The 12,601-nt window shown below is 42.3% G+C and overlaps 1 protein-coding gene and 1 non-coding gene across 5 annotated transcripts in view; both read right to left on the reverse strand.

Annotated features, from left to right (window-relative positions):
* The window catches only part of NCAPD2 (non-SMC condensin I complex subunit D2), a 29,956-nt gene that overhangs the window by 10,881 nt on the left and 6,474 nt on the right, over nt 1–12,601 (reverse strand). For 3 of the 4 annotated variants that reach the window (XR_002774958.1, XM_023517071.1, XM_012809359.2), the window contains 14 exons: nt 12,035–12,110; nt 11,695–11,753; nt 11,037–11,218; nt 10,612–10,754; nt 8,207–8,334; nt 8,012–8,135; nt 7,680–7,827; nt 5,668–5,865; nt 4,970–5,104; nt 4,781–4,871; nt 4,519–4,699; nt 2,488–2,612; nt 1,139–1,372; nt 86–260 (listed from right to left, as the gene is read on the reverse strand). Coding sequence is in view for 3 of the 4 variants with exons in the window: in XM_012809359.2 (XP_012664813.1) it covers nt 86–260; nt 1,139–1,372; nt 2,488–2,612; nt 4,519–4,699; nt 4,781–4,871; nt 4,970–5,104; nt 5,668–5,865; nt 7,680–7,827; nt 8,012–8,135; nt 8,207–8,334; nt 10,612–10,754; nt 11,037–11,218; nt 11,695–11,753; nt 12,035–12,110 (1,999 nt within the window). In the remaining variant the exon portion in view is untranslated. The remainder of the gene's footprint in view (nt 1–85; nt 261–1,138; nt 1,373–2,487; nt 2,613–4,518; nt 4,700–4,780; nt 4,872–4,969; nt 5,105–5,667; nt 5,866–7,679; nt 7,828–8,011; nt 8,136–8,206; nt 8,335–10,611; nt 10,755–11,036; nt 11,219–11,694; nt 11,754–12,034; nt 12,111–12,601) is intronic. The other variant, XM_023517070.1, reaches the window with a different exon arrangement.
* Nucleotides 11,296–11,620, reverse strand: LOC111727417. The gene has a single exon (XR_002774975.1). It is a non-coding gene; the product is annotated as a small nucleolar RNA U85 (small nucleolar RNA).

The raw sequence follows: 12,601 nt of genomic DNA on the forward strand, positions 1-12,601 counted from the left end.
TCCCCTCCTCCCCTTTAGGAGTCCAGAAAAGTCTTGTAAGCAGCTGAACTCAGAAAAGTCAGTAAGGCATAAGTAACTCATATACCTGGCAGAGTCCCCTTGGGGGTTGAGGTAGAGTTGGCGATAGGCATTAAGTACAGCTTCCCGGACACCAGGCTCTTTAGACCAGATGAGAGGCAGCATTCGTCTTACTCCAAATAGGGCCTGGGGTACCCCAAATTGGAAGACCATCACAAAGAATTCAATTATTTCCTGTACCACTGAAAGGATAGATACAAATGTCACCCATCTACTTGGCAAAACTCTCCAAATACCTAAAGATAGAACCTTTCTTGATTGTAGCAACATGCATATAGAGGCCTTCCTCATTATCCCTGAGAATGTCGACTCCTCCTATAATATCTTATAATAAAATACTATATGCATTAAAATATCTAAACAATAGAAATGAAGACCCTTACCTTTTAAAGGAACAGATACATTATCAATAAAGTGTACAGACAAGAACCCTAAGACCAGCTAGGTATGGTAGCTCACACTTATATGTAATCCCAGCACTTTGGGAGGCGGAAGTGGATTGATTGCTTGAGGCCAGGAGTATAAGACCAGCCTAGGCAAGATAGCAAGACTCTACCACTAAGAAAAAAAGAGAAAATTAGCTGGGTATGGTGACAGACGCCTATAATCCCAGTTACTCCGGAAGCTGAAGCAAGAAGATATCTTGAACCTACAAGTTTAAGGCTGCAGTGAATTATGACAGAGTGAGACCCCATCTTTTTTTGAGACAGAGTCTTGCTCTGTCACCACAGCTAGAGTGCAATAGCATTATCACAGCTCAGCAACCTCAAACTCCTGGGCTCAAGTGATCCTCTTGCCTCAGCCACCCAAGAGCTAGGGCTACACATATGAATCACCATGCCCTGCTAACCCTTCTATTAATTTGTAGACATGGAGGTCACACTCTTGCTCAGACTGGTCATGAACTACTGGCCTCAAGTGATCCCTATGCCAATAGCTGGGATTCTAGGTGGGCACCATCACACCCAATCTTATCTCTTAAATGGCGTAAAAAAAAAAAAAAGGGCAGTTGTAGGGGAGGCCAAGACCTAGTTCCTTACAGGAAAGGACACTGGCATACCAGTAGTTGTGTTTTCATACATCATCTTGCTGATGATGCCAATGGCCATGGTAATCTTCTGAGAGAAGCTGTAGGCGTCCTGCAGATATTGCACCAACATCTCTTGCTTCACCAGTTCATCGTTTTCTCTGGATTTCTCAGGTTCTGACATATTGGACTTATCTTTACAGACAGTTTGCCCTGAGACCATGTTCTCTGCAGACTTGGTTTTCTCCTGTGTGGAAGCTGCTTGGCCTAGGAGTTAGAGATGTACAGATTGGCTTTTGTTCAAGGTTATATGGGGGAATCCAACAGCTGTCAACATCCCTGCATATTTATTTCCACAACATGAAGATACGAAATTAGAACCTATTCTAAAATATCTTCATTTCTTAGCTGGGTATGGTGGCTCACACCTGTAATCCCAGTATTTTGGGAGCTGAAGCAAGAGGGTTGCTTGAGCCCAAGAGTTCAAGATCACAGTGAGCTATGCTTGTATACTCTAGCCTGACAATGAGACCCTGTCTTTACAAAAAAAAAACCATGGCTCATGCCTGTAATCCTAACACTTTGGGAGGCCAAGGCAGGTGGATCACCTGAGTTTAGGAATTTGAGATCAGTCTCAGCAAAAGTGAGACCCTGCCTGTCTTTACTAAAAAGAAAACCTAGCAAGGCATTGTGGCAGATGCCTGTAATCCCAGCTACTAGGGAGGCTGAGGCCAAAGGATCACTCAAACCCAGGAGTGTGAGGTTGCTGTGAGCTATGATGCCACAGCACTCTACCCAGGGTGACAAAGTGAGATGCTGTCTTAATTAAAAAAACAAAAGACTGGGCATAGTGGCTTATCCTTATAATCGTAACACTTTGGGAGACCAAAGTGGGAGGATCACTTGAAGCCAGGCGTTTGAGACAACATGGGCAACATAGCAAGAACCTATCTCAACAAAAATTTAAAAAAATTATTAGCTGGGCATAGGGGCACATGCCTGAATTCCCAGCTACTTGGGAGGCTGAGGCAGGAGGTTTACTTGAGCCAAGGATTTGGAAGTTGCAGTAAGCTATCATTGTGCCACTATACTCCAGCCTGAGAACAGAGTGGGACTGTGTCTTAATAAAATAGAAATCAATAAATAAAATCTCTTCATTGCTCAAAAAAGATTCCTAAAGATGTCAGTGGTTTGGATAGTCACTCTGTGACTGCCATTCTTAGGTCCACAGGCTGCTTCCCTTCCAGTTGGCACTGCCAACTCCTCTCTGGGCCCTTTCAGGGCCAGGCTATTAGCCATGCCAGTGTCTAGCATAAAGTAAACGCTCAGTAAATACTAGTTGAAAAGTTCTGCTATTTGACTGAACAAGGAGAAGGAATTACCTTTGAAAATAATTCCTAACAGATTCAGGAACCTGGTCTCTTCTGACTCCTCTGGGTCTATATGACTGAAGGGTTCAGACTCCTGGAAGTGACTTGTGGCTTCTCGCGTGAGAATAATGGCCTGCCTGAAAGAACCAATTCAGCAACCAGAAAAGTGTCACTGTAGCTGTTTATAAGGGAGCCTACCTCATGATTCTATTAAGTCCCTGGACCTACTATACAAAGAAAAGGAACGCTTATCACACTTAAAAAGTTGAATAGCACCTACAAGGCAGTAGAGCACAAAACACTTTTCCTATTTTTTTTATTTTTTTTATCTGGAGACAAGAGTCTCACTATGTCGCCCTCAGTAGAGTGCCATGAGGTCACTGCTCACAGCAACCTCAAACTCTTGGGCTTAAGCGATTCTCTTGCCTCAGACTCCCAACTAGCTGGGACTACAGGTGCCTGTCACAATGCTCAGCTATTTTTTGGTTGTAGCTGTGGTTGTTTGGCAGGCCCAGGCTGGGTTCAAACCCACCAGATCGGATGTATGTGGCCAGCGCCCTAGCTTCTGAGCTACTGGGGCCGAGCCCACTTTTCCTATTTTTGAAGCCACAAAGCTTTACTACAGTTTTTAAAAAAGGGGTGGGCATGGTGACTCATGCCTGTAATCCTAGCACTCTAGGAAGCTGAAGTGGATGGACTGAGTTCAGGAGTTTGAGACCAGCCTGAGCAAGAGCAAGAACCCCATCTCTAAAAAAACAGAAAAACTAGCTGAGTGTTTTAGCAAGCCCTGTAGTGTGGCTCATGCCTTTAATCCCAGCACTCTGGGAGGCCGAGGTAGGTGATCAATTGAGCTCAGGAGTTTAAGACCAGTCTAAGAAAGAGTGAGACCCCATGACTAAAAATAGCAGGAGTTTGAGGTTGCTGTGAGCTCTGACGCCACAGTACTCCACCAAGGGCGATAAAGTGAAACTATGTCTTGGAAAACAAAAAACCAAAAAAATCCAACTTAACCTGCCATCTATTACTAGGATTTCTTAGGGAAGGGTGACAAGTTTAACACGAGAAAAGCTTTTGATAGAGAAAAATACTATTATGCTTGGAGAAAGAAGCAGCAGTTATAAAATTATGGTCTCTATTTATGCTCTAGCAAAATAAAAGAGACACTAGAAAGATAAAGATATTAAAAGCAAATAAGCCAACCTCTATTCAGTCTTTATTGAATAGCTCAGTTAGGTAAGAAGTAAATAACAAACTCATGGCTAAGGTTTAACAACAGCTGTTGGCAGCTAAACGGATTTTTGTTGCTAAGCTGCTCTCAAGTACCAGAGTCACAAAATTACTAGGAGAAATCTTTTCTCTGCAATCACGTCTCATACTAGTTTGATTTGAACATCAAACAAGTCTGATTTTTTTTTTTTTTTGGAGATAAGAGTCTCACTTTGTCACCCTTGGTAGGGTGCTGTGGTATCCACAGCTCACAGCAATCTCCCAATTCTTGGGCTTAAGTGATTCTCTTGCCTCAGCCTCCCAGGTAGTTTGGACTATAGGCACCCATCAAAATGCCTGGCTATTTTTTGGAGATGAGGTCTCACTCTGGCTCAGACTGGTCTTGAACCTGTGAGCTCAAGCAATCCACCCACCTTGGCCTCCCAGAGTGTTAGAATTACAGGTGTGAGCCACTGTGCCCTGACCCTAGTCTGGTATTTATTAGCTCATAAAATTTCAAAGTAGAGATCCTATGATCTAATCAATTTCTTACTTTACAGATAATCAAACCAAGGCTGAGACGTTAAGCAACTTACGATTATACAACCAAAGTTGTATTTACATGCTTCCTTCTTCAAATGGAGGAGTAATGCTTAATTAGAATATAATACTATCTACATTTAATTGTTTTCATAGTTAAAATGCCTACCATCATCTGGTGGCAGCATATCTAAATTCATTTTAAAGAAACTATGTATGTATATATATATATATATCTTGAAAGTTAACTCTAAAACCAAAACAGATCACTGGCCGATATCCTATTCTTTCACATACTTGTAACTAGCTTTGGCAAGCAGTTGATGGATGCGTCCTTTCACCTCTTCAGGATTCTCTGAATTAGTAATTTGCTCACTAATTTCCTCTTCTTCCTGGGGAAGCTTTAGAAGCTGCTGCAGGGTAGACTTTAACTCCGGTAGCATGGCTTCCCACTCCTCTTCTGGGTCCAGCACTGCAGCTAAATGACAGGCCTCACTTAGTCTCTTTCATCAGAGTTTCTGACTATACGGTAAGGACTCCTAGGCAGCACACTACTCACATGCGGCTGCAGTTCGCCTCCTGTGCGCCCGCATCTCTTGTAGTTTCTGGGTCTCCTTCTGCAGTGGTCCGGCAAGGTCAGTATCACTAAGCTACCAAGGTAAAATGAATAGCAGAGTCACTAAGTGACATAATTTCATCCCTGTTTCCACTTAATTCCTTTTCTTTTGGATGGACCAAGTCTACTTACCTTGCAGGAAAAAGGATTATTGGCTAGAAAACTGGCCAGCAGCTGGATGGCATTTTTACATACTAACACTGACTTGTCTGCCAGGCGTCCCACTGCTAAAGCCACCACTGCCTGGAAACGCGTCAGGGGGAGAGCCTATGTGGGGCAGGAAGAGAAACATCAACTCACATCCCACATTATCCATGGTGTTCAAGATGATTCTGACTAAAGTACACTCTAAACTGAACTCTAAATCCTAAAAAAACTTTTCTATGGGAAATAAGATAGGTAAGTAGTACTCCTTGTGGTTGGTAAGATATATTATAGTCTTTAAATGGAGCAGGCATCCTTGTCCTTAGTACAGGAAAACTTTCTTTTCTTTTTATTGTAAAGACAGAGTCTCACTTATTGCCCTCAGTAGAGTGCTATGGCATCACACAGCTCACAGCAACCTCCAACTCCTGGGCTTAGGCGATTCTCTTGCCTCAGCTTCCCAAGTAGCTGGGACTACAGGCACCCACCACAACACCCGGCTACTTTTTTTTGTTGCAGTTTGGCTAGAGCCAGGTTTGAACCCACCACCCTCGGTATATGGGGCCAGTGCCCTACCCAGAGCCACAGGCGCCGCCCAGAAGAGTTTACTTTCAACACTGGATCCCTCTTTCCCTTGGCCTCTACAGATCAGGTACCATGTCTTTATCACAAAGAAGGCTGCTTACCTTCTGCTGGACAATTCGGGTGAAGAGCTGCAAAACACGGCTTCGCACAAAGGAGTTGACATCATGGCCATGGGCTTGTAAGGTATCCAGGAACTGGTCTCTCGTGTCTCGGGCTGCTTCCTCCAGTTGATCACCATTCAGAACCTGCAGCACCATCTCTGCCATGGCTGCTAGCACAGCATTGCGCATCATGTAACTCTAAGAGAAAGAAATAAAGTTAGTACCACTTATGAACGCCAATACTAACTCTTTCCCCTTAACTCTGTGCCCATGTACATATAAAGAGGGTACAAACCCTTCAGTCAAGGTTAAGCTTGCTTCTGCTTGCTTAGCTATGATTTTTCTGGTCAACTGCCTGGGTATTTACCCCCAGGTCAAAGGAAAAAGCTGAATTCCAGAGGGCACTCACTTGTTCAAAGGAGAATGCGGAGATAAAATAAGCAAGAAGCCAAAACAATTTTTCCTCATAGGGTAGCATGATGGTAATTAAATATCAAATCATTTGCACTGCTGGTGAGAGTGCAGGCTAATATGTCCGTTTTGGAAAGAAGTATGTAGAATACTCAGGGATCTAAAAGTAGACCTGCTGTTTGATCCTGCAATTTCTCTACTAGGTGTATACCCAAAAGACCAAAAATCACTTTATAACAAAGATATTTGCTCCAGATTGTTCATTGCAGCTCAATTCATAATAGCCAAGTCATGGAAGAAGCCCAAGTGCCCATCAACCCATGAATGGATTAATAAATTGTGGTATATGCATACCATGGAATATTATGCAGCCTTAAAAAAAGATGGAGACTTTACCTCTTTTACATTTACATGGATGGAGCTGGAACATATCCTACTTAGTAAAGTATCTCAAGAATGGAAGAAAAAATATCCAATGTACTCAGTACAATTATAAAACCAATTTACAATCACTCACACTTTCTTATGAAGAATAGATCACAACTATGGCCCAGGATAAAGGAAGGAGGAGGGGATGACGGGAGGGGAGGGAGGAGGTCAGATCGAGGGAGGGTGAATGGTGAGATCACACCTATGGTGCATAATGCAAGGGTACAAGTCGGATCTATTAAGTATAGAGTACAAATGTCTTAACACAATAATTAAGTAAACGAGAGGAGGTATATATTAACCAGTGTGATGTAAACGCTCCTAATTCTGTATGAAATCAGCACATTGTACCCCATAAATGCATTAATGTATACGTGATCTGTGTTTATGATTTAATAAAAAAATTATGCAACTAGCAACAATAAGTAAATAAATATATAATCAAATCATGTCCATCCACCAACACAAACTTGAAAAGCATTTATTACTACCCTCATCTGAGATATCAAAGCCTTTGATCCTTACTAATAAACATCCCCCTTTCCTCTCACTCTCCCTCTGACATTTTGACAAAAAATAAGACACAGAAAAGCAAAAATCAACAGACTGATACCAAGCAAGTCCATTAGATAATGTGGTGGAGAACAGGGCTTCGGGTTTTTGTCAGGCCAAGAACCAGAGAATAGGGCCTTGCACAAGAAGTTAAAGTAGATGAAGAAGTGAACTATCTTTGTCCTTAGCATTCACCTCAACATGTTTATCAGTTTGGGAAGCATCCAGGTTAGCATTCAGAGATGAGAGGGATTTCATACAGATGACATGGATTAACTGAGAAACCTCTTTGCAGAAACAAGGCATGTCAGACAGTAGGAAAAGGCTTCATCCTGAAGAATAGGGGGGACTCAGAATCAAAGCCAAGTCACTCTTATTAAACTTAAGTTGCGGAAATGTCATCTCCTCTACCAAAACTGGATAAAACCAATGTGATATGAGACTAATGAAGGGCTCCCAATAAATTTGATATACTTCTCTACAGGAAAGTACTGCCACAATGTAAAGCTAGACAATAAGTCTTCATGTGAAAGCTACTTTCTTATTTTGTTAAGAAACAGCCTTTCAACAATGGACTTAAAACTCCCAGAAAAGCCTCAGAGATCCACTACAGACCATACCTCTCCATCCAGATGATCTACCAAAATGCACATACTGGACATCAGGATAGCTGGGACACGTTCTGCTAGTTCTGTCAGGAAGGCTGCAAAGCCTTTTGCCCCAGAAGGGTCCCGACTCAGCTCCTGGGGACACTTCTGTCCAATCTCTCTAGGCACGGAAGAAAACACAATCATAGCAGATAGCTCAATTATTCGGTTCCCAGTAAGGGAAGGGAAGGTATCTAATATCTTAAGGGATCTACTGTTGCACAGAGATTACATATATTTATAATTTTTCTTTATCCCTTCCTTGAGGAAAACAAGAATTAGAATCTTTGAGAAGGAAGAGTCACCTTACAATCTCTCCCACTATGCTCTTCATTCCATAATCAGTTGCCCACAGACTCACAGCTGCTACCAGTACAGGTGCCAGGTGTTCAAAGTGCTGCAGCATCTGGATGATCTTCACAGTGGCACCTAAGGACATATTAAACATGAGAAATTAAGGGCAAAATGAAAGGGGGGGGCACAATGGAGGAATAACTTACTGAGCATATGGTTATAACGCGTCAAGGCCACACCAAGTAGGTGTGTTATGGCTTCCCGGACAGGGCGGTTCTTCTGGTGACTAATGGTGGGATTCTCCAGAAGGCGGTAGCAACAGCCAGTTACCAAACTGAGAATGAAAGAGTTTAAGATGATGAAATCAGCTCTCTGGATTCAATCATATGAGGGCCCTGCCTCATTCATTCTATCTCTACTACCCTAAAGTCAGGGTCTTCTAGTTTTCTTCTTTCTATACCAAGTTGCTTTGCTGACCCCAAATGGGTATTCATTCCTTCTAGACTACTAACTTTCAACCAGTTATCATGCTGACAAAGAACATGAATATGGTAAAAGATAGGACAAAGTCACCAATGACTTCTCATTGCATAAATACTGTATAATATTCGATTCAATCCTTATCTTAATTGACCTTTCAGTTACATTTGATATGGTTGATCGCTCATATTCTCCTTGAAAACAGGCTTCATTTGGCTTCCAGGATACCAGACTCCCTTTTAAATTTCTTTGGCTGGTTGCTCATCATTTCCTTGCCCTCATGATGCCAGAGTGTCCTAGGATACCAGTCCTTGGATTTCTGCTCTCTTCTTATTACACTCAATGATTTTGTAATTTCAGTCTCATGGCTTTGAGTACCATGTATTTCCAAATGTGTATCTCGAGCCCAGATTGCTCTCCTGAACTCCAGAGCTGTAAATTCAACAGCTGAATCTGACAACTTTACTTAGATGTCTAATAAGTACCTTAAACTTTGTATATCCAAAACAGAATTTCTCATGTTCCCCCACAAAATGTACTCATGGCCTTCTCCATATCTGAGTTACCACAACTCTAGCCTTCCAAATGCTCAGGCCAAAACCCTAAGTGAGTCCTCCTTGACTGTACTCTTTCTCACACCTCACTCCTAATCTGTTAGCAAATCCTGTAAGCTCTATCTTAAGAAAAAAATTACAGAAGCCTCCAATTCTTTCCATCTTCAACGTCACTCCTCAGTCTAAGTAGCCATAATCTCTTGCTGAGTTATTAGAACAGCTTCTTTTCTGGTCTCTTGCGTTCCCTGTTCCCTCCATAGTCTATTTCAGTACAACATCCAAGATGACCCTGTTAAAGTACAAGTCAGATCACCTCAGGGCCCAGCTTAGAACCTCCCACTGGCCAAATTTCACTCTAAGAAAATTTCAAAGTCACCACGATGGTGCCTACCTGTATCTCCTACTTGGCTTCTCCTACTACCTTGACCTGACAACCTACCCCTTTCACACTCTCTTGACTCCCATCTCTCTGGCCTCCTAGCTTGTACATGCCAGACACAGTTCCTCCTTGGGGTCTTTGCACATGCCATTCCTTTTCTTTGCCCTTGCTATTCCTCTAGAAATTCTCATAACTCTCATTCACGTCCTTTGTGTCTTTTGTGTAAATCTCAAAGAGGTCACACTAGAACAGCTGATTTAAAATCATAACCCTTTCCCATCAAGCTTCCCATCCCCCTTCTCTATTTTATTCCATAAACCATATTACATATTTTACTTTTTTTTTTTGAGACAGAGTTTCACTTTGTCACCCTTGGGAGAGTGCTATGGCATCACAACTCACAGCAACCTTAAACTCTTGGGCTTAGGCGATTCCCTTGCCTCAGCCTCCCAAGTAGCTGGGACTATAGGCACCCACCACAATGCCTGGTTATATATTTTTAGAGATGGGGTCTTGCTCTGGCTCAGGCTGGTCTCCAACCCACAAGCTCTGGCAATCCACCCACCTTGACCTCAGGTATGAGCCACCATGCCCAGCCTATTTTACTTGTTTTTAAATTGCCTTCTACTCTATAAATACAAACTGCAAGAGGGTAGAAACTTGTTTCCAGTACCTATGATGATGCCAGTCATACACCTACATTTTTTTTTTTGAGACAGAGCCTCAAGCTGTCGCCCTGGGTAGAGTGCTGTGGCATCACAGCTCACAGCAACCTCCAACTCCTGGGCTTAAGCGATTCTCTTGCCTCAGCCTCCCAACTAGCTGGGACTACGAGCACCCACCACAATGCCCAGCTATTTTTTGGTTGCAGCCATCATTTTTGTTTGGCAGGCCCAGGCTGGATTTGAACCTGCCAGCTCAGCTGTATGTGGTTGGCGCCTTAGCCACTTGAGCCACAGGCGCCAAGCCACACCTACAAGATTCTTAATAAATACTGTTTCATGAATAATTAATGAGAAATTCACATCAATTTCTAACATTCAATTGTCTAATTCCTATCAACTCCATGTTATGATTATATGTTTATGTTTTACAGATAAGACTGAGGCATGAAATGAAGCATTTAAAAGGCATTATCTAACAATAGAGCCCTCATCCTCACAGCTCAGTATTACCTGCAGCCATCTTAACCACCTACCTGACAAATTCCTCTTCAATTACTGAGTGGTTCCACAGGTGGCGAATGTCCAACTGGAGTAGCTGTGTTAGAAGCTGAAGAATTGGTTGTCTCTCTTCCTCCCAGTTAGAGCCCTGGGCTGCCTTGGTCCGGGCTTTTTTACCCTAAAAAAGATCATGTATCCCTTTAGGAAAAAGTAAGGAAACAAAGAGAGTCAAGTTCTGACAGCCTGAGTGCCCAGACTACCCAGTATCAAGACAAGGTAGAATGTAATATAAGAGAAGTACAAGATCCAGAATGGTACTTGTAAGGGAAAGAGAAATACTGTGATATTTTTGAATACTTCCTCCTAAACCCTAATTGAAGACAGAAAGGATTCTCATCTTTCCCATTAACTCCCTATCCCCCGGGACCGCATATAAAGTGAGCCAGAAATTCCAACTTACCTTCCCACCCAGATCCAGGTCTGTGAGGCTTGTCTGGCTAGTCATGGTCTCAAAGGATTCCAGGAGGCGTATCAGAGCATAACAGTTCATTTTGAGGGCATTTAGATGGGCATTCCTATCTGATAAACTCAAGGTTGTATCATCTAAGATGGCTGGAAGTTCCTGGGAGTGGCGGGATACGACTAGGAGAGATAGAATCTGGGAGTCAGTGTCATTCACTTTCTTCATATACCCGAAATTCAGAACACCCAGCTCTTGCAGCCATCAGATTACCAAAGATCTGTGTTTCATCTCTCAGTGGCCATAACATAAGCTAAGTCCTTTAGAACCCTTGACCATACCTTGAACATGCCCTGTTCCTACTCTTTGACTCCAGTTACCACTGTTTCTTCCTGGCAACTGGAAGAACACCCCTATTAAAAAGAGGTAGCTCAAAAGTAGGAAAAAGTTCTTGTTGGTCTGCCCTTACAGTGAACATACATAACTCTGTATTGCCCACCAAGATTACAGACCTTAATAGGTCAGAGATCCTTGGACTTAGCCAAACCAACTGAATCACAACAGCCTTGATATCATCATGTGGCTGATAAAATACAGGAGACAGTAAACAAGAAACAACAAACACCTTCCATCCCTTGCCCCCTTGACCCATAAGCACCTTTTATCAGGAATTCCAAAGTATCTTCTTTGAGTCCAGGATCTATACTTCGAAAGTGACTATGAGGGAAAGAAAGCGTGGGGATGAGAGAGGAAGGAGATTGCAGACCCTATTCTAACAGATCATATCTAATCTGAAGAATTTAATGCATAAAAATATGGGTGAAATTGTTCAACTGAATAAATATGGTGGCAAGTGGGTAAATTCTAATCAGTAGAGGTATCAGCACCCAGAAGCATTTATTATTGAACCTATAATTTGGAATTTCAGGTTTAACATGCAAAGTTGGGATGAACAGCCACCAGTTCTTTGTAAAGTACCAGCTGGTTATTTCACTTACTGTAAAATGCTGTAGATAGTATCAAAGTGCTCCAGCATAGCCAGGGGTCCCTGAGCTCGGAAGGCATTCTGAAATGCTAAGAAGATGAAAAAAACTGACAAATGTGGAAAGGACAGAGGCCTTTTTGGTAAATTCTACCTCTTGGAGAAAACCAGGTTTATTGCTTTTATTGGCAAAATCACAAAAGGACATAAAGAGTCCTCTTCTATGCAACCTTTAATAATAATATTAACGATATCTTACATTTGTTTTACAGTTAAAACCGCACCTGAGCTTTACACCTGTGAGTTAGATAAACCAGACAGCTTATTTTATGTCTTATACTGGTTATGGGACTTATCCACCATACAGTAGTTAGCAGTGAACACAAACATAGGATCTTTTTAACTTTTTATTTTGAAATCACAACAACAGAGTTTCTTTTTTCTTTTTTTTTTTTTTTTGAGACAGAGTCTCACTGTGTCACCTTCGGCAGAGTGCCAAGGCATCACAGTTCACAGCAACCTCAAACTCTTGGGCTTAAGCAATTCTCTTGCCTCAGCCTCCCAAGTAGCTGAGACTACAGGC

This window comes from Otolemur garnettii, unplaced genomic scaffold (genome assembly GCF_000181295.1).
Source record: "Otolemur garnettii isolate 467f Iridium unplaced genomic scaffold, OtoGar3 scaffold00104, whole genome shotgun sequence".
NCBI lineage: Eukaryota > Metazoa > Chordata > Mammalia > Primates > Galagidae > Otolemur > Otolemur garnettii.